The sequence below is a fragment of the Aquarana catesbeiana genome, linkage group LG11 (genome assembly GCF_042186555.1).
Source record: "Aquarana catesbeiana isolate 2022-GZ linkage group LG11, ASM4218655v1, whole genome shotgun sequence".
Classification (NCBI taxonomy): domain Eukaryota; kingdom Metazoa; phylum Chordata; class Amphibia; order Anura; family Ranidae; genus Aquarana; species Aquarana catesbeiana.
The window spans coordinates 139,512,932-139,533,496 of record NC_133334.1 but is presented as its reverse complement, the minus strand read 5'-3'; the positions used below and the strand labels follow the sequence as shown (position 1 = coordinate 139,533,496).

The 20,565-nt window shown below is 42.9% G+C and overlaps 1 protein-coding gene and 1 pseudogene across 1 annotated transcript in view; both read left to right on the top strand.

Moving 5' to 3' along the window:
• Positions 1–20,565, top strand: part of ADCY7 (adenylate cyclase 7) — a 393,360-nt gene that overhangs the window by 190,029 nt on the left and 182,766 nt on the right. The window contains exon 4 of the mRNA XM_073604992.1: positions 14,886–15,047. Within this exon, the coding sequence (XP_073461093.1) occupies positions 14,886–15,047 (162 nt within the window). The remainder of the gene's footprint in view (positions 1–14,885; positions 15,048–20,565) is intronic.
• On the top strand, positions 9,105–9,223 carry LOC141113022 (5S ribosomal RNA; annotated as a pseudogene).

The following is a 20,565-nucleotide window of genomic DNA, read 5'->3' as shown; positions in this document are numbered from 1 at the left end:
GTGTCTTCTATACAGGTAACAAGCTCAGATTAAGAGATTAAGACACCTGTCCACAGAAGCAATCAATCAGATTCCAATCTCTCCACCATGGCCAAGACCAACGAGCTGTCCAAGGATGTCAGGGACAAGATTGTAGACCTACACAAGGCTGGAATGGGCTACAGGACTATCGCCAAGCAGCTTGGTGAGAGGGTGACAACGGTTGGTGCGATTATTTGCAAATGGAAGAAACACAAAAGAGCTGTCAATCTCCTTTGGTCTGGGGCTCCACGCAAGATATCACCTTGTGGAGTTTCAGTGATCATGAGAATGGTGAGGAATCAGCCCAGAACTACAGGGGAGAATCTTGTCAATGATCCTAAGGCAGCTGGGACCATAGTCACCAAGAAAACAATTGGTAACACACTAGGCCGTGAAGGACTGAAATCCTGCAGCACTCGCAATGTCCAATGTTCAAGAAAACACATGTACAGGCCCGTCTGAAGTCTGCTAATGAACATCTGAATGATTCAGTGAAGAATTTGGTAAAAGTGTTGTGATCAGATGAGACCAAAATCAATCTCTTTAGCATCAACTCAACTCGCCGTGTTTGGAGGAGGAATGCTGCCTATGACCCCAAAAACACCATCCCCACCGTCAAACATGGAGGTGGAGACATTATGTTTTGGGGTGTTTTTCTGCTAAGGTTAAGGGACAAATTCACTGCATCAAAGGGACAATGGACAGGGCCATGTACCCTCAAATCTTGGGTGAGAACCTCCTTCCCTCAGCCAGGGCATTAAAAATGGGTCATGGATGGGTATTCCAGCATGACAATGACCAAAAACACACAGCCAAGGCAACAAAGGAGTGGCTCAAGAAACATTTGGAGAAGCACATTAAGATCCTGGATTGGCCTAGCCAGTCTCCAAACCTTAATCCCATAGAAAATGTGGCGGTAGCTGAAGGTTCAAGTTATCAAACTTCAGCCACCACGTACTAAGTCATGTTTTGCGAAGGGGTCAAATTCTTATTTCACTCATTAAAATGCAAATTAATTTTATAACTTTTTTGAAATGTGTTTTTCTGGATTTTTTTGTTGTTCTGTCTCTCATTGTTAAAATAAACCCACCATTAAAATTATAGACTTATCATTTCTTTGTCAGTGGGCAAACGTACAAAATCAACAGGTGATTAAATACTTTTTTCCCTGACTGTAATGACAGTGATGTCAAAATGTGGAAAATTTCAAGGAGTGTGAATACTTTTTCAAGGCCCTGTATCTACTTACAAGACTTTCCACCAGTTGACACTGAGGCATCTGTTGTCCGACCTATGATTTGGCTCGCCTTACACATCATTACCTCTGGATGACTTGCTACATCTTTTGCCAAAGACAGCACTCCCACATATCCTATATGCTGCATGCGACCTGGCCATCCTATCATTTCAAATTTTTAAATGAATAGGCCCTGGGTGGATTTAATTCAAGTCGATTTAAATCACTAGTAAAAAAAAAAAGACTTGGTTTAAATCATAATTTTTAAAGAGCAACTGTCATCTCTGTCCTGCAGCGGCTCCTCCTCTGACCCACTGGTGGCTCACTGACAATCCCATTCACTTTAATGGGACGGATAGTGATGTGGCAGTGATGCAACAAGGTGAGAGACGTGGCGGCAGCAGGTGAGTGAATGCCCGCTAACAGGCGCTGCCATAATGGATCTGAAATGACAGGTGCTCTTTAAATGTAAGGACCCATTCTTGCTAGTAGTTATAATCTTTAATGTTTGCAAACAAAATTAAGATTTCCTATTTAGAATAATAAGCTGTCAGGTTAGTAAAACGGCAATATGAGAACTGATTTTAGGTTAATCACACATAGTTGAACTACTCAAATTATTTTATTTATTTTATTTATTTATTTATTTTTATTAAACCATAACCTTATATTACATATTCTTGTATTTGCTTAAACATCGATGTTTAGTAACTGAAGTGCATAAACAAAATATCTTTGAACAAACAAACTTCAAACACTGTTCTTTCATCACAGCACATTTTCTCATGATGTTGTTTCATTCGGGCCACCAGGCCTTGCATCACTTTGTTGCATTGCTTGCATACCTTTTTTACCCATAGAGGAACTTTATTAAAATATTCCCAAACTTTTACAGCCTGCTGCCATTATGCTCTTCAAGGGAGGAATAAAGCACTTCAAGCTATGTGCAGAAACATCACAAGATTTATAAGCTGTTTAGAAGGTTTCGCTTTCATTTTTACTGCTTGCCCTTCCTCCTCACACTTAGAGCCTGGTACAGATGCATTTATCTTCAAACAATCATACAGTTTGTAATGTATGCAAAATTTTTGAGTATGGCCTCACATAATAAAGACTTAACTAGACATAACAAAGTACCGTCATCCAAATTAGTATAGAGAAACAGAGGAGGGTGGGGAAATGGGGGCAGTTGCTGAAGCTGACCATACAAATTATTCCCACCCAAATGGTTATGGTGGACTATCTCGGTACTGATAAACAACAACGTTTATCAGACATACAAAATTCTTTTAAAAAAAGTTAAATAATCAATGAACAAATACTCAGGGTTCCCCCAAGAGGTGTCTGTTGATGAAGTGTGTCTCAAAAATTGACCTTTCCTCTACTAGTTTTGCGGCACACACACCACTTCCTCAGGAGGAATAATCTATAAGACAAATAATTACATAAGGCACAAGACAAGTAAGTTACGAATGAGAAACTTGGGTAGCTATAATTCAGCAAAAAACATAGAATGAGTTGCTCGCCCAACGGGTCAATGGCCAAGTGTGGAACCAAGCCGCGTGAAAGAGACTCCCCCCGCAGCAGACAAGGGGGATTATGCGGAAGTTGGTTCTAAATAAGAAGGGATAATGATAATCGAATGGTAGATCATGCATAGTCATTCCACAAAGGGTGAGGGAAGGAAAAAAAAAGAGGAACGGGGGGGGGGGGTGAAATGTGAGGGGAAAGGGAGGGATAGGAAGGGAGAGAAAAAGCGGCGGGGGATAAGGAGTTAAAGGGGGAAAGAAGGAGCATAGGAAAGAAAATGGATGAGGAAAGGGGGGGGGCAGAGAGATTGGGAGATTGAATAATAGGGGATGATAAATAATGAATAAAATGTAAATGGTAGGGGACGGAAGGGAAGGGGGAAAACAGGAAGGGAGGGGAGGAAGGAAAAGGGGGGGAAAAGAAAAAAAGGGGAAGAAGGACAAGGAAAGGGTGAGGGAGGGGGGTTAAGAATGAAGAAACAAGGGAACAAATGATGCGGGGGTGACTATGAGGTATGCCAGGAAGAAGTATAACTCACCTATAGGCCAGTAATAAAGATTATCAAATTATTTCAAAACTCCAGGGGGAGGACAGCGAGTCCTGACAGATTGGGATAGACAGCTAGACAGAAAGCGGTGTCACCAAGTTAGGGGTTGAGAGGAGGTTAAACGTCCAACCGCAACTTGGTACAATGTCCCTTAGTGTATAACCAGCCAGAAGCCAGGAGTAATAAATGGAGTTTTCAGAGTTAGAGGATGAATATATATATATATATATATATATATACACACTGCATTATTAAGGTCATAGACAGCATAAAGGGGGAGGGAGAGGGGATGCCAGCATATGGGATCCCCAGCAAGCTCCCTGTAGTGTTCTACCTGTTCGTCAGCCATCAGTCATGCAACCTCTGGAGAGAAGGTCAGCAACGCTCATCTATGGGCCGAAGGCCCATTAAATGAGCTCCCCAATCTGGGAACGTAGCACACGCTGCCATCTGACGTCACCGGGTCAGATTGCCCGCACTGCGCAGGTGCGCGAGACCACGCCACTGCGCAAATGCGCTGCGGCCAAGCCAGTGGGCGGGGGGGCCCAGAGCTCGGACAGAGCAAGAGAGGGATGGGCTCCATAGGAGAGCATCCTAACCAGGGGAATAACAAGTCCGCCACAGGGGAAGAGAGTCAAGCAGCCAGGAGACATCGAGCCGGCCAGTCGGGGGGGACAACTCTGTACAAATAAACAAAAAAAGGCAATAAAACAATTACAACATAATGTACAGAAACTATACAAAATTATAAACAATGAGAGTATGAGACTTCCATCAGTAGTAGTCACTACAGATAAATCACTTGGGAATTGCCAATGTGTTTAGGTTAAAGGGCAAAAAGTCACCGTGATGTCAAGGCAAAGGCCTAACCACACAGACTGCCAGGGAGAGCAGTAGGGAACCCAACCAATAGGATAGGGAAAAAGGAGGAGGAAGGGGAAAGGGAAGAAGAAACAGGGAGGATAAGGAAAAGGTACGTCCTACAAAATGATCTATAAGATATCATCCCATTGAGCCCTGGGGGGAGATGGCATTGAGACGTTCGATCTACAGAGTCTCTTTCTGAAGGATCGTTTTGTCCCAACCCCCCCCCCCCCCCCCCCGGGCTCTGTTGGATAACTTCAAGGACCAAAAATTGGACAACTGTAACATCAGAACGGTGATATAGACTGATATGTCTACCTATAGTGGTAAGTTTACCATTGCCAGAGTAGTATAAGTGGTCCCCAATTCTCTGTCTCAGTTCTCGGATTGTTTTACCTACGTAAAAGGTTTTATACTTACACAAAATTAGGTAAATAACCCCCATAGTGCCGCAGTTAGAAAAGGTATGTGGGGAGAAGATCTCACCATTGGGTAGGTGAAACCTCCTACCCCCAGAAATCCAGGGACAGCGGGGGGGGCAATCCCCACATTTAAAGGTGCCATTAGGTCTAGACCTTGGTCTTTTGGATGGTGAGTAATGGCTACTCTTCAAACGATCTCTTAAAGAGGGAGCTCTGTGAAACACCAGTTCCGGAATAGATCTGACATGTCTACTCAGGACATGATGTTCCGCAAGTAGATGCCAATGATTCGATAGTATTACTCTGAGTTGTTTGTGGTGGGCAGAGTATGTGGTAATGAACCTGCTTGTTTCAGTCGATGAAGGTTTGGGTTGGGTGTACAGTAAAGAGCTTCTAGGGCGGGCTAATGTTTTATTGAATGCTTTTCTTAAATTTGTACGTGAATACCCTCTGAGTAATAGATGGTCACGTAAGGCATTGGCTTGGAACCTAAAATTGATCTCTAGTGTGCAATTTCTTCGTAGGGGCAAGTATTGCGCGTACGGAATACTTCGCACTAGTGGATCAGGTTGGGCACTAGATGCGTGGAGCAGAGTGTTGCCGGCTGTTGGTTTACGATATAGATCAGTGCCTATTGTACCATATGGTTGTTTGACAATAGAGATCCGGAAAGGGGATCTGACAATTGTCAAAATTGAATGTAAATTTGAGATTAAAGCTGTTGTTGTTCAAACACTGAATGAATTCCAACAGTCCATCTCTGGTGCCGGTCCATACCATGAGTAGGTCATCTATGTACCTGTACCATATTAGTACATGTTTGAGGAATTCTGTATATCGGTCATCTGAAGTCATGTGTCTCTCCCACCCACCCAAATACAAGTTTGCGTAGGCCAGGGCACAAGAAGTCCCCAAAGAGACTCCTTGAGTCTGTAAATACATTTGATTGTTAAACGTGAAGTAGTTCTTACTCAAGATAAAATGAAGTACTCGTAAGATAAATTGGTTAAGGGGCCAAGAGGTCTGTTCTTGTTCTCTAAGAAAGGAGCCAGCCATCAGGACACCCTGCTCGTAGGAGATACTCGAGCATAAGGCCTTGATATCGATGGCCACGAGCAGGGTGTTCGGAGGGATCTGGATCCCCTCAAGGTGTTTCAAAAGATCCGTGGTATCACAGATATAAGAGGGGAGACTGCGCACATGAGGGATAAAAAAAGCATCTACGAAATTTACTTGTGTTGTCTGTAAGTGAACCTATTACGGAAACGATCGGTCTACCGGGAGGAATCTTCCTCTCCTCCCCCTCTTCCCTCCCTCCCTTTGTATTTTCCCCTCTTTATTTCCCCTTCCCTTCCATCCCCTACCATTTACATTTTTAGTCATTATTCATCATCCCCTATTATTCAATCTCCCAGTCTCTCTGCTCCCCCCCCTTCTTTCCTTCTTACCCCCTTTGCTCACTCCATTTTCTTTCCTATCCTCTTTCTTTCCCCTTTATCTCCTTATTCCCCCCTCCCTTTCCCCTCACATCCCCCCTCCCCCCCCCCTTATATCCCTTCCTCGTTCCTCTTTTCTTTTTCTTCCCTCACCCTTCGTGGAATGACTATGCATGATATACCATTCTATTATCATTATCCCTTTTTATTTAGAACCAACTTCCACATAATCCCCCTTGTCTGCCGCGGGGGGAGCCTCTTTCGAGCGGCTTGGTTCCACACTTTGACGCGCTGTGTGAGCAACTCGTTCTTTCTATGTTTTTTGCTGAATGATAGCTACCCAAGTTTCTCAATTGTAACTTACTTGTCTTGTGCCTTATGTAATTATTTGTCTTATAGATTATTCATCCTGAGGAATCGGTATGTGTACCACGAAACTAGTAGAGAAAAGGTCAATTTTTGAGACACACTTAATCAACAGATACCTCTTGGGGAAACCCTGAGTATTTGTTCATTCATTATTTAACTTTTTTTAAAATTAATTTTGTATGTCATTTTTATATGTAATAAATATTTAATTTCTTAATCAGACATCACGGGACACAGAGCCATAGTAATTACTATGTGGTTTATAGGTCACCTTCAGGTGGTGGATACTGGCACACCCAAAAACAGGAAGTCCATTCCCTATGTAACCCCTCCCACTACTGGGAGTACCTCAGTTTTTTCGCCAGTGTCTAAGGTGTCGGTCACGAGTAAAAATGTGCTGTGCTGAGCTCCACTGGAGCAATCCTTGCTGGGGCTAGCTATGCAGCCGGATCCATTCAAAGTGTCTTTTTTAGGCTGAATCGAATGGTACCCGGGCCTCGTGTTGGAATAAACGAGGTTTAGCCCTTAACGCTTCTCTTTCTAGAGAGCTGGACCCCGGGATCCAGTGATTTTGTTTTTTTCAGTTATAAGTTTATTCTGGCGGGGTGCTATTACGGGTCCAGGAGTGTGGATCCCCCGATAAAAAGGGGTCCAAGTTCCTGAAGGTTTTTTTAAACGGAGCCCACCATGAGGAGTGAAGATTGGGTCTGTTAGTTTTACCACAGAAATCCCTGCGGCGGGAAAGGTAAGTGGAGATTTCTAAGGAATGTTTAAGTTTCTTATGAATTGTCTCCTTTAAAAAGTAAATGTCATGCCTAAAAGTCACCACTGGGGGCTGTATAGAGCACATACCTTGTCATGCTTTCTCAGATCATGCTATGTCAGCAGAAGCTGCAGCTTCCTCCGGCTAGCAGTCACAGGACTCCGGTAAGATGTTATGGGGGGATTTTTCTCTAAAAACACCCCCCACCCGGACAAAAGCTCTCCCCCTCTCTCTGAGTAGAGGGAGAAGCCAGAATGATCGGCGGATGCCGCTCTGTCCTCCACCGCCTCTGTACGGCAGTTTGTCACAGCCCTCCTCCTTGCCGCCCTCCCTCCACACACACGCCAATCCCGTCGGATCGGAGGCCCGCGCTTGCACAGGAAAATGCTCTTCTTTGAAAAGAGGTTGGGGGGCATGGTGGAAACACGGAGTGGGTGTGGCTTAGCGCGGGGTTGGCATGCAGCAACGTCCAGTGCAGGGGTATTTTTAAAAGGCTCCATTTTTTTGCTGACTGCAGCTGTTGGAGAGACATAAAAGCTAAAAAGGGGCATGTAAATGGTGACACATGCATTCCTTTGGCACATTTACTGAAGCTTCAGGCTGAGCGTTAATAGCAGCGACAGTTGCTGGACTATTTGCTCAAGTAGTGTGTGAATGTGATTTCTTCTTGTAGTACCTCTGCATTTGTACATCGGGCTATGGTTAGAAGGGGAGGTAGAAACACCCCAAAAAAGGGCTCAAAAGGGACTCCTTCAAGCTCTAAACAGCCTAAACTCATCTCTACAATGGCATGGTCAGAGTGAGCAATCAGGGCTAATAAATATTGCAATTGTTTTCAATACTGCAGCCCCTGTCTATATTACTGGAGAGGGTTTTTTCCTCAAGCCATAATAGGATTGGCTAGCGGCTTTAATCGCAACCCAGAATGGGATAAAATGCAACAGGTCCCTTTCCATTACCCAGGACCCTCAAACTGAGGATCTGGAGGCGGGAGAGGATGAATTTCCCTCAGGGGACCGTGGAGAAGGCTGATGACTCCTCTTCTGAGGGGTCAAATCCACGGGGATCAGCTTCACAATATGAAAGATTGATGGTGCATTTTTGCTACTCTTCATTGAGTCGGTTGATATGCCCACTTTTTGTTTGGGTTCACTAAAGCCTCCCCAAGCTGTGCATGCCTTTCCTGCCCATTCATTGCTGGAAAGGCTTATGTGTTCTGAGTGGGATCACCCAGATAAGCATTTGTTTCCTCCTATAACACTTTATTCTATGGAGGAAAATTTGACTTGTCTGGTAGACAGTGCTCATATGCTTAGGGATCCCACGGATAAGAAGTTGGTATTCCTATTATAAAAAAAAAAAACTTTTTCTCTGATGACTCTAGCTGTGCTAGCAGCAATTGGTTTATGTCAATCATTGAGAGACCAGTTTAAACAGGTGCTCAAGGTTATTCCTTACCAGGAAGCCAGGATTTAGCGGAGTTACCAGCGGCATTATGTTTAGCAATAGACGCCATGAGAGATTCTATTCTTCAAGCCTCGCTCCTTACGCTTGGGCTGGTGCATATAGAATCTTGTGGTTGAAAGATTGCTCAGCCGAAGCGTCATGCAAAGCTCCTGGCTAGTTTTCCTTTTCGGTGAACAGCTGTTTGGGGATGATTTGGATGAATACATCCAAAAAATTTCTAATAGAAAAAGTACCCTTTTGCTAGTTAGGAAGAGGAGTAACTCGTATTTCATTTAAACAAGCTCCTTCTCCAGTGTCATCTGGAGAGGCATCTGCCTCCAGGCAGTAACGACGGCCTCCGCCGTCAAGATGGGAACTGGAGCCTCCTTATGAGGGGGTGCCCCCGCTCGGTCGAAGTGGGGGGAAGACTTCTGCAGTTCTCACGGGTCTGGTAGGAAGAGTGTCGGGAGCCTACGGCCACATCACCCTGAAAGCGCCCAATCTCGTCTGATCTCAGAGGCTAAGCAGGGTCTGGCCTGGTCAGTACCTGGATGGGGGTCCTCCTGGGAATACCAGGTGCCGTAGGCTGCAAATGGGTGACTTCCTCAATAACTCTAGGGTACAAGCTTGAGTTCCGAAAGTCCCATTCTCCTCGTTTTCTCAGATTCCAAAGGAAAAGAAGTCTCTCTTTCAAGCATTGGATCATCTTTTGTCTCAAAAAAATGATCTTAGTGGTTCTCATGCAAGAGCAGGGATTGGGGTTTTATTTAAACCTTTTCACGGTACCAAATGGGTATGTCAGACCCATTCTAGATCTCAAAGAACTAAACCGGTTTATGAATGTCCGCTCTTTTTGCATGGAGCAAATCCAAACAGTGGTCTCCGTCCTACAAGGTGGAGAACTTCTGGCGTCAATACACATCAGGGATGCATACCTCCATGTACCTATATTTCCCGCTCACCAGAAATATCTACATTTCGAGGTAGAAAATCTTTGTTTTCAGTTTATAGCTCTGCCTTTCAGTCTAGCTACTGCACCTCGAGTATTTACAAACGTCCTGGCCCCTCCTGTAGCTGGATTAAGGGCCCAAGGTATAACGGTTATAGCTTACCTAGATGCTCTGCTCTTGATAGACCAGTCGGTGGCCCGCTTAGACCAAAGTATGATCCACAGTCAACTACCTGGAATACCTAGGTTTGATTCTCAACCTAGAGAAATCCTCCTAAAAAAAACTATCAAGGAGATAGAGAATACCTGGGTCTGATTATTGATACAGCCCAGAAAAGGGTATTCTTGCCCCAGGCAAAGATCAGGGCCATAAAGGAACTGATTCAGGTGGTCAAGGCAAAGAAGAATCCTTCCATTCGGCTTTGCATGAGATTGTTGGGAAAGATGGTGGCTTCATTCAAGGCCGTTCCATATGCTCAGTTTCATTTGAGGCTGCTGCAAAACAGTATCTTAGCAGCTTGGAACAAGAAGATCCAAGCTCTAGATTTCCCAATGTATCTGTCTCAGTTACCTGGAAGATGGTAACAATGACCTTGCCGATCAACATTCTAGAGATCAGGGCAGCGAGCTTGGCCCTGAGAGCCTGGACGTTCAGGTTACGGAATTGTCCTGTCAGTATCCAATCTGACAATGCCACAGCAGTGGCCTATATGAATCCCCAAGGGGGGCATGAGAAGTTGTGCGGCCCAGAGAGAGGTGAATCATATCTTAACTTGGGCAGAAAACAATGTACCTTGCCTATCGGCAGTCTTCATTCCGGGAATAGAAATTTGGCAGGTGGACTACTTGAGTCGCCAGCAGTTGTTCCCGGGAGAATGTTCCTTTCACCTCGATATCTTCCTGGCAATGCCCTGAAGATGGGGGATCCCAGACGTAGATCTGTTTGCATCCAGGTTCAACAAGACAATCTACAACTTTGTGTCAAGAACAAGGGATCCGCTAGCATGCGGAACAGATGCCTTAGTATTCCCGGGGAATCAGTTCTCACTGATTTATGCATTTCCTCCTATTCTGCTGCTTCCACGACTGCTTTGCAGGATCAAGCAGGAAGGGAAATCTGTGATTCTTGTGGCCCCGAAGATCTTGGTATGCAGAGATCATAAAGATGGCGGTAGGGGATTCATGGACCCTACCACCACGTCCAGACCATCTCTCGCAAAGTATTCCATCCTACCTTACAAACGCTAAATTTACCGGTTTGGCTTTTGAGACCCACATTCTGAACAAGCATTGGCTGTCAGGTCCAGTGGTATTTACCTTGGTTAATGCAGAGAAACTGGCTTCCAGAATCATAGATTATAGAGTCTTGAAAGCGTATGTCTCCTGGTGTGAATCCAGGGGTTGGCACCCCAGGAAGTATGTCATAGGTAGAATTTTGACTTCTGTAGATGGGGTTACTATCAAAGGCCAGGTTTCGGTCTTATTGGTATTATTTCAACAACCACTTGCTTCGCATTCTTTGGTTCGTAGCTTATTCAGGGGTAACGCGGCTCAATCCTCGGGTTAAGTCACCCCTGAACCCTTGGGACTTGAATTTAGTTCTGTCGCCATTGCTGAAACAGCCTTTTTGAGCCAATACAGCATATTCCCTCGGTCCTTTTGACAAGGAAACTAATTTTCTGGTAGCCATATCTTCTGCAAGAAGGGTATCAGAGTTGGCTGCTCTTTCTTGTAAAGAGCCATATTTGATTATTCACAAGGATAAGGTAGTATTGCGTCCTCATCCTAACTTTCTACCGAAGGTAGTGTCTAGTTTTTATCCGAACCAGGATATTGTTCTACCTTCATTTTTCCAAGAACCCTGTTCTACGGAAGGGAAATTACTACATTCTCTTGATGTGGTGAGAGCACTCAAGGTCTACTTGAAGGCGACTGCTAAGATTTGAAAAACGGATGTTTTGTTGTGTTGCCTGAAGGTCCTAGAAAAAGGACAGGCAGCATCGAAATCTACTATTTCTAAATGGATTCAGCAAGTAACTGTTCAGGCTTATGGTTTAAAGAGGAGGATTCCACCCTCTCAAATCAAAAGCGCACTCCACTAGGACTGTTAATGCTTCGTGGGAGTGCATCACCAAGCTTCCATGGTTCAAATCTGCAAGGCTTCAACTTGATCTTCAGTCCATACATTTACCAGATTTTATCAGTTGAATGTAAAAAGGCATGAGGATATCACCTTTGGGCGTAGTGTGTTGCAGGCAGCAGTATAAGTTCTCTAGTCTCATGTTGCCCTAATTCTGTTGTGTCTCCCTCCCCTCAGTTGGCATTGCTCTAGGACATCCCACATAGTAATTAATATGGCTCTGTGTCCCGTGATGTACGATTAAGCAAATAGGATTTTTATAACAGCTTACCAGTAAAATCCTTTTCTTTGAAGTACATCACGGGACACAGAGGTCCTCCCCCTCTTTCTGGTATACACATGTATTGCTTTGTTACAAAAACTGAGGTACTCCCAGTAGTGGGAGGGGTTATATAGGGAGTGGACTTCCTGTCTTAGGGTGTGCCAGTGTCCATCACCTGAAGGTGGCCTAAACCCACATAGTAATTACTATGGCTCAGTGTCCCGTGATGTACTTCAAAGAAAAGGATTTTACAGATAAGCTGTTATAAAAATCCTATTTTTATATAAGAACTACGTTGTTGTTTATCAGTACCGAGATAGTCCACCATAACCATTTGGGTGGGAATAATTTGTATGGTCAGCTTCAGCAAAGGCCCCCATTTCCCCACCCTCCCCTGTTTCTCAGTTTGTAGTGTACATAGATTTGCAAAACAATGGGATAAAGGAATATTCCTGAACTTTTTTTTATCATATGGTTACTGTGAAATTGTGTGAATGCGTCAATCCAGTGCATATTATCTCAGCTTGCAGAGCTTGGATTCATTAAATGAGTTTACGAAAAATGTAAATATTGCGGAATATACAGCCTCTTGCTACATAACTAAGCTCCTTTTTTAATGCTGAATAAACAAAATTATTAATGTATCTTAATTAGAAAACTATCTTTATATACATTTTTACTCCAAAAAACATTTTATTAAAATACATTTGATAAAAATCAAAAAAATTTGAATTGAATAAAATTTTTAAATCATCAATTTTTATCCACCCTGAATAGGCCCCAAAATCCTGGCTACAGATTTTGAGCTGTGCCCTTTATCCCCCTCTGCAAATCTGCACCATCGGCCAACAGAGATTCCAGGATTCAGTTGCATGCCTATCTACTCTACCTTGCTTGTTAGTCAAAGTGAATTACCTGTTTACTGTATATTTTTGTTATATTAATTTTGGTTGCACTACTGTTATTCCATAATCGGTTGTACCTATAATTGTAGTTGTAAACAGTTATTTTTGGAAAATGCATAGTTTAAATGTTTTATGGTTTCTTAGCCTGGGGGTGTGTATAGGTTGAGGTAGGATTGCGTTTTGCATAATTTAGTAGTTTACTGATAATAAAATGATGATTGTTTGTATATAGTTTTTTTTTTGTTATTTTCTGAAAATAAAATTAAATTCTGTTATCTGCTGATGTAAGCTTGTTTTTGTTTGTTTATATTTTTTTTTTTGTACAGTATATATGTAGATATGTTTTTATTAAGCTGTATGTTTGCAAATTTTGACTAAACAAAAATGTACATCTCTTCTGTTACTCTAAAGCTGCATACACAGCAGATAGTAGTGTCATTGAGCGTTTTTCCATCATTTATTTTGCACGTTTTTATGCAGTGTTTTTGTGCGTTTGTGTTTTTTTATTAGCCAATAGAGAAAACTATCATTTATTGCTAGGCATTTCATCTTTTTTAGCTTTTCCATTAGCTTTTATTTTTCTATTATGAATTATTATTTTTTTCGTTAAGGTAAGGGGTTAGAGTTAAGGTTAGGATTAGGGGTTACGGTTTATTTATTTTTTGTTGGGGTGTTTAATAATACTACTACTAATAATAATAATAATGATAATAAATAAATGTAAAATAAATACACAAATAAAAATAATATTCCATAAATAATAATTATTAACCCCTAACCTTAACCCTTAAAACAATAAAAAATAATATTAATAATAAAAATAGCTATCCTAACCCAAAATAAATACATAATAATTGAATACTGTTTTAAGGTTAGGGGTTAATTATTTATGTATTATTCATTATTTTTTTTTTATGTATGATGATTTTAGTTATTTGTGTATTTATTTTACATTTATGATGTGCTCCAGGTTGTTCACATTAGGTGAATTATGCTTGTGTGCTGCATTTATTAAAATAGTGGTACAGATTTTTGTTTAGGTTGAGCTTAGGGCATTGAATGTGGCATTGTAGGACATACATAAGCCACATCAATGTAAGTTTGGTAAACTTTTTGAAGGCAGAAACGTTATGTCCCAGCATTAAAAAAAAGCACTTTATGCCTTAAATTAAAAGCACACTCGCTTTTTTGCAGACGAAAACCGTTATTGCGGCACATTGCTACTTCCGTCATACGTCACTGTAGGAATGGTGTTTTTTTTTAGCTCGATGTTGGATGTGCACCAAACATATCACTGTGAACCTTGGCAGAAAGCTCTACATTAGTTACATTCATATTTGACATCAGCACCACAACACATTTTGGAACTGGGTCTTTTCTTTTGCGTGTTTATTTTAGTTAGTTATGAGTATTGGCTAATGTCATGAAGGGCTTTTGATGCGGTTAACTAATGCATGTTTACTCCAGTCTCACTAACTAAACTTTGTAACCTCTTTAAAGTGATTGTTGGCCTGTCTGTTGTATCGCACATATCACTTTGGTTACAGTTTTTACGTGCAGTCAATTTTAGGCAGGCCTGGGTGGTTTGATGTAGCTTTCACTTCATATCGAAAAAGCATCCAAACACTTCTATATTACAGTATTATGTGGCTTTTGCTATGACTCTTAGTTTTTCCCCAATTTATTTGTAGTTCTTTGTAGACCTAATTTTCATAGCTGCTCTTTAGATTTACAACCTGAATCATAATTCCTATTGCTTGAAATTTTCCAGAAAATGTATTAAATATTTTAATTATGAAGGCGAAATGTAAAGTAAATGTTTCCTCACCAAGTGATTGTTTTCGTCTCTGCAAACTTAAAAATGTAAAGCCTTCTCAGCTAAGCAAATGATATACTGTATACTATCTTAATAATGCTATCGTATTGCTGTATTATATGTTTATATATCTTATTTTATAAAATGTTTATTTTATATATGTTTTTGTTTTTTCTAGGTGCCATTCTTCCTCTTTATAACGTTCTCTGTGTATACCATGCTGCCCCTTGGGATGCGTGCCTGTCTGATTATCAGCATAGTCTCTGGAATGTCCCACATTATCGTCATTAGTGTTACAGTGATTTTGTCCTCAGACACTCGTGACACCATTGCCTTTGAGGTAATTTCATTGAACATGGCCCCTAAGACACAAGTGGCAAATTCCAAGGCTCTGTGTTTTAGGGGCAGATACATGCATACATTTTCATCTTATTTATGATCAGCTGTTTGGTTACATAGTGAATTGCTTGTTGCTATGCTAAGAGGATTTAGGGGGCCAATAAACATATAATAATGTGTAATGGGTTAAAGCATCAATACACTTTAAATATAATTAGTTATCTGCATGTACTTATCTCTTCCTTATGTATTGCATTGGTTGGTTGCTCTGAATTCATTTTCTGTTAGGACATCACATGTGTAATACAGTATACTGTATATAATCAATGCTAAAAGTACAATGTATTCAATGAAAAAATATTGTGAAGTTTCAGAATGTACTAAAATAGATAAACAGCTGAAGGAAAATGGGATTTAATTTTCTGAGAAGTAAAGAAAAAAAATAAGTAAATAGTTTAAAGCGTTTACTTTCATAACAAATCATATTATCCCCCCCCCCAGTAGGGAAGGGTTGAAAACCCTTTTCACATTTTTTGCTATTTGTGTGCCATTGTGGAGATTTCACTTCCTGAATTTTAGTTCTAGCGAAAATGGGAAAAATAATATGGGTGAGTTTCACTAATAGAAACACAGACAGCAATAACAACCAGGCGGGGCCACTAACCCCCCACTGTCCCATTAAAAAAAAGGAAACGCTTCTCAGGGTGAAGGCCTAGATATTATTATTTGCGTTGCAAATTTGTGTAAATGATTTCCTGAAACAAAATGATAAAACTCAGGAAGTAAAACCAGATCTGTACTAATTTCATTTAATGTGAATAATACCCTGGTTTGCCCCTATATTCTATATCAAAATGTTACTTTAGTTTTACTGTTATCATCAAAACACAATTGGGGAAATTCATATAGGGTGGCGTAGACACCTGTTGGGATGCAGCACCGAAAGTGTCAGAACTTGCGCATGGTTCATGTATCTCTCATGGACAGGTACATAAAGGAGTGTCCACACTGGGCTTTTTCAGGGCATTCTCTCCTCCCTGGCCACTGTGCCTGTCACACAAACAGATGCATGGCCAATGAGTTTTGTATTGGGGTAGGTGGGGCTTGATAGGAAATTGAAAGCCAAGTTGCCCATCAGGTCCGCTTTACTTTTAACCGACAGCGCATGGCAGTCATAGCCATAGCCGCTATTCAGACCAATAACAGATTTTGAGTCTGACCACTGCCAGTGACTCCACCCACCCAGTAAAAAGGCATTTCCCAAAAATGGAACATTTAGCTTTCGTCCGGGGTATCTTAAAACTGTTAGCTGAATGGGCCCTGGGGATACAGTATTATACAGGAAACTTTCACAAATATCGTTACATGTTTAGTGTCAGGGCTGGGCTCAGCCCTTCCTTCTCTGAGCTGGCTGCTCAGCTGTCAACTGATTGCCAGCTCCCATCTCTCCACAGTTACTCAGCTGTTGATGATATCCTGCTCGTCAGTCCTGCCGTCCAGTCCAGTGGGTCTCTGCCTTCGCCTTGGTCAACATCACAGAAACTCTCCTGCGATCCTGTTCAAGTCTTGCTTTGCTGACATCCCTTCTGGCTCCAGATCCTGCTTGCTGTTCCACTACATTGATCCCTGACTTCTGGCTTAGATGACTATCCCTTCCAGTTACTGAACTTTATGTTTGTTCTTTTTACTTTTTTTTTTTAAACAAGTGTGATTTTACTGTACTTCTTTCTTGGCCTGATTTCATGGTTTCTGACAGTAGGCGAAGGCCATGAATTCAGAAGATGCAGTCAATCCACTTGTTGGTAATATTTTTTCCAGATTGGATGAACTGGATCACCGCATGGATCAGTTTGCCATGGCGTTACAAATGCTCCTGAGTCGTACGGCTCACCTGGAATCTCCCACTGTGGCCGCCCCGGTACAGCCTCTGTTGCAGGCCGACCCTGCTGCTGCTCCAGTCTCTGTGCAGGCACCCGCCTTGAGTATTACCTCTATAAGAGGTATGTCTGGTTCCACTCCGCTTCCCCAGCGATTTGGGGGCGATCTAGTCCAATGCAGAGGGTTTCTCAACCAGGTTGAGATATACTTTGAGATGCTGCCCTAGGTGTTTCCCACGGACAGAAGCAAAGTAGGTTATGTGATATCATAGAGGGTTGGCCTGGGCAAACCCTCTATGGGAGACGCAAAAACCTGTTGTCTTGAGTTACCCTGAGTTTGTGGCTTTGTTTAAAAGGGTATTTGACATTCCCGCATGCTCCGCTACTGTTGCCTACTACACCATTTAGTAGGCAACAGTAGTAGGCAACAAAGCTGGTAGTTTGCCTCCACACCGGCCATATGATTGCGCAATTGACCTTCATCCTGGTGCCATACCCCCTCGTTGCCGGGTTTACCCTTTGTCGGTCTTGGAGGATAAGGCCATGGAGGAGTATGTTGCAGCCCCCCTTCTTCGAGGTTTCATCCGCAAATCCTCATCTCCTGTTGGTTTCTTCTTTGTGAAGCAGAAGAGTGGTGAACTGAGATATTGTATTGATTATAGGGGTCTCAATCATTTCACGATTAAGAATGCCTATCTGATTCCGTTGATTATGGAATTATTTGACCACCTCAAGGGAGCAAGGGTTTTCACCAAGCTTGATTTGGGAGGGGCATACAATCTTGTGAGGATTAAGAAGGGCGACGAGTAGAAAACTGCGTTTAATACCAGAACAGGTCATTATGAGTACCTCGTAATGCCTTTTGGCCTTTGTAATGCCGGCAGTTTTCCAGGAATTATTAACGATGTCCTCCGAGATTTGTTGCAGTTATGTGTGGTTTATCTCGATTATATCCTCATATTTTCCAAGTCTCTGGAGAGCCACCACACAGATGTCTGTTGTGTGCTTCAGAAACTAAGAGAGAACAATCTCTATTGTAAACTGGAGAAGTGCGAGTTCCATCGGGAACAGGTTAAATTCCTGGGTTATGTAATTTCCACTGCTGGTTTTTCGATGGACCCAGAGAAACTTTTGGCAGTTCTACAGTGGCCCCGACATATGGGTTTATGTCCTCTGCAGCGTTTCCTGGGCTTTGCCAACTATTATCGGAAGTTTATTCGTAACTTCTCGTCTCTGGTCAAGCCTCTGACTGATATGACCAGAAAGCACGGTAACCCACAGAGTTGGTCTCCGGAGTCCATTAAGGCCTTTGAGAGTCTCAAGGCTGCCTTTGTTTCTGCTCCTGTGTTGGCACATCCTGCTCCTACGTTAATTTTTATCCTTGGGGTTGATGCTTCTGAGACTGGTGTTGATGCCCTTCTGTCTCAACGTCCTACCTCTGAGAGCACCATGCATCCTTGTGGCTACTTTTCCAAGAACTTGTCACCTGCAGAGTGCAATTACGAGATTGGTGACAGAGAGCTGTTGGCGATCATTTTAGCCCTGAAAGAATGGAGACATCTGCTCGAAGGTTCCACTGTGCTGGTTCTCATTTTTACCTGGTACTAAGAATGTAAGGGCTGACGTCTTGTCACGACAATTTTCCTCCTCTTCCAAGTTGGAGTCGGTTCCGGTTCCTGTGATTCCTCTTGATCTTATTCTGGCTATGGTTCGCACCAGTCTCCCTTCTCCTTTGGGTGACAAAATTCTTGCTGCTCAGGTCCATGCTCCTCCTGAGAAACCTTGTGACCGCTGCTTTGTCCTAGAGAGTCTCTGTACTGCCGTGCTCCAAACTTACCATTCTCACAAGGCTGCTGGCCACCCTGGGAAGAATCAACTCTTTTGGGCCATTTCCCAACAATTCTGGTGGCCTAGTCTATGTTCTGATGTAACTGAGTTCGTAGCTGCCTGTTCCGTGTGTGTTCGGAGTAAGACTCCACAACACCTTCCAGTGGGCCTCCTACAACCCATACCCAATGGAGAGAGGCCCTGGACCCACCTCTCTATGGATTTCATTGTGGAGTTACCCAACTCCCAGGGCAACACAGTTATCCTTATGGTGGTTGGCTGGTTCTCAAAGATGTGTCATTGTATTCCACTTAAGAAGTTGCAAACTTCTAAGGAACTGGCTTCCATTATTGCTCGGGAGATCTTTTGCTTACATGGGCTACCCAAGGTGATAGTCTCGGACAGGGGTAGTCAGTTGTTTGTGTCTTGGTTCTGGTGAGACTTGTGCACAATTGGGAATTCAGCTTGCTTTCTCCTGTGTATCATCCGCAGTCTAATGGGGCCGCAGAACGAGCCAATCAGTCCTTAGAGCAATTCCTACGTTGCTATATTTCTGACCATCATAACAACTGGTCAGACCTATTACCTTGGGCAGAGTTTGCTCACAATAGTGCCTTGAATTCTGCTTCCCGATTGTCCCCGTTTATGGCGAATTATGGTTTCCAACCCTCCATGTTGCATGACTCGTTTGTTCCGCAGAGTATTCCTGCATTAGAGGAGCATCTCCATGGTCTTCATTCCACTTGGGCGCACAAGTCCAGGAGGCTTTGCGACATGCTAATGATAGGTACAGACTCCATGCTGACAGCAGACGCCTGCCTGCGCCTTCCTACCAGGTTGGGGACAGGGTCTGGCTGTCATCTAGCAACCTCCGACTTCCTTTTCCCTCACTGAAGTTCGCAGCTTGGTTTATTGGGCCTTTCCGTATTCTTTGCAGGATTAACCCAGTGGCTTACGCATTAGACCTTCCTTCTAATATGCATATTTCAAATATATTTCATGTCTCCTTATTAAAACCTTTGGTCTGCAACCGCTTTACCACAACGGTGCCACGTCCTCACCCTGTACAGGTTGAGAACCATGTGGAGTATGAAGTACAGTCCATTGTTGACTCTTGTAAGTTCCATGGGCGCAAATAGTACCTGGTGCATTAGAAAGGGTACAGTACAGAGGAACGCTCTTGGGTCTCATCCTCGGACGTACATGCCCCTGTCCTCTGTGATTTCCATAGACATTTTCCCCTCAAGCCTGGTGGTCCTCTGAGGGGGAGGGGTCCTTGAGGAGGGGGTACTGTCAGGGCTGGGCCCAGCCCTTCCTTCTCTGAGCTGGCTGCTCAGCTGTCAGCTAATTGTCAGCTCCTATCTCTCCACAGTTACTCAGCTGTTGATGATATCCTGCTCGTCAGTTCTGTCTACTTAAGCCATCCAGTCCATAGGATCTCTGCCTTCGCCTTGGTCAACATCACAGAAACTATCCCCTGCGATCCTGTTCAAGGCTTGCTTTGCTGACATCCCTTCTGGCTCCAGATCCTGCTTGCTGTTTGACTACATTAATCCCTGACTTCTGGCTTGGATGACTATCCCTTCCGGTTACTGAACTTTGGCTATGTTTTGACTACGTTTGTTCTTTTTACTTTTATTATTAAACAAGTGTGATTTAACTGTACTTCTGTCTCGGCCTGATTTCATGGTTTCTGACAGTTAGTCTGGTTGAAAAAAGACTTAAGTCCATCCAGTCCAACCAATAAAAGGGGAAAAAAAAGGAAATTTTAGGTCTTACTAATGATTTGAACAGGGGTAAAATTATGCCTCTCTC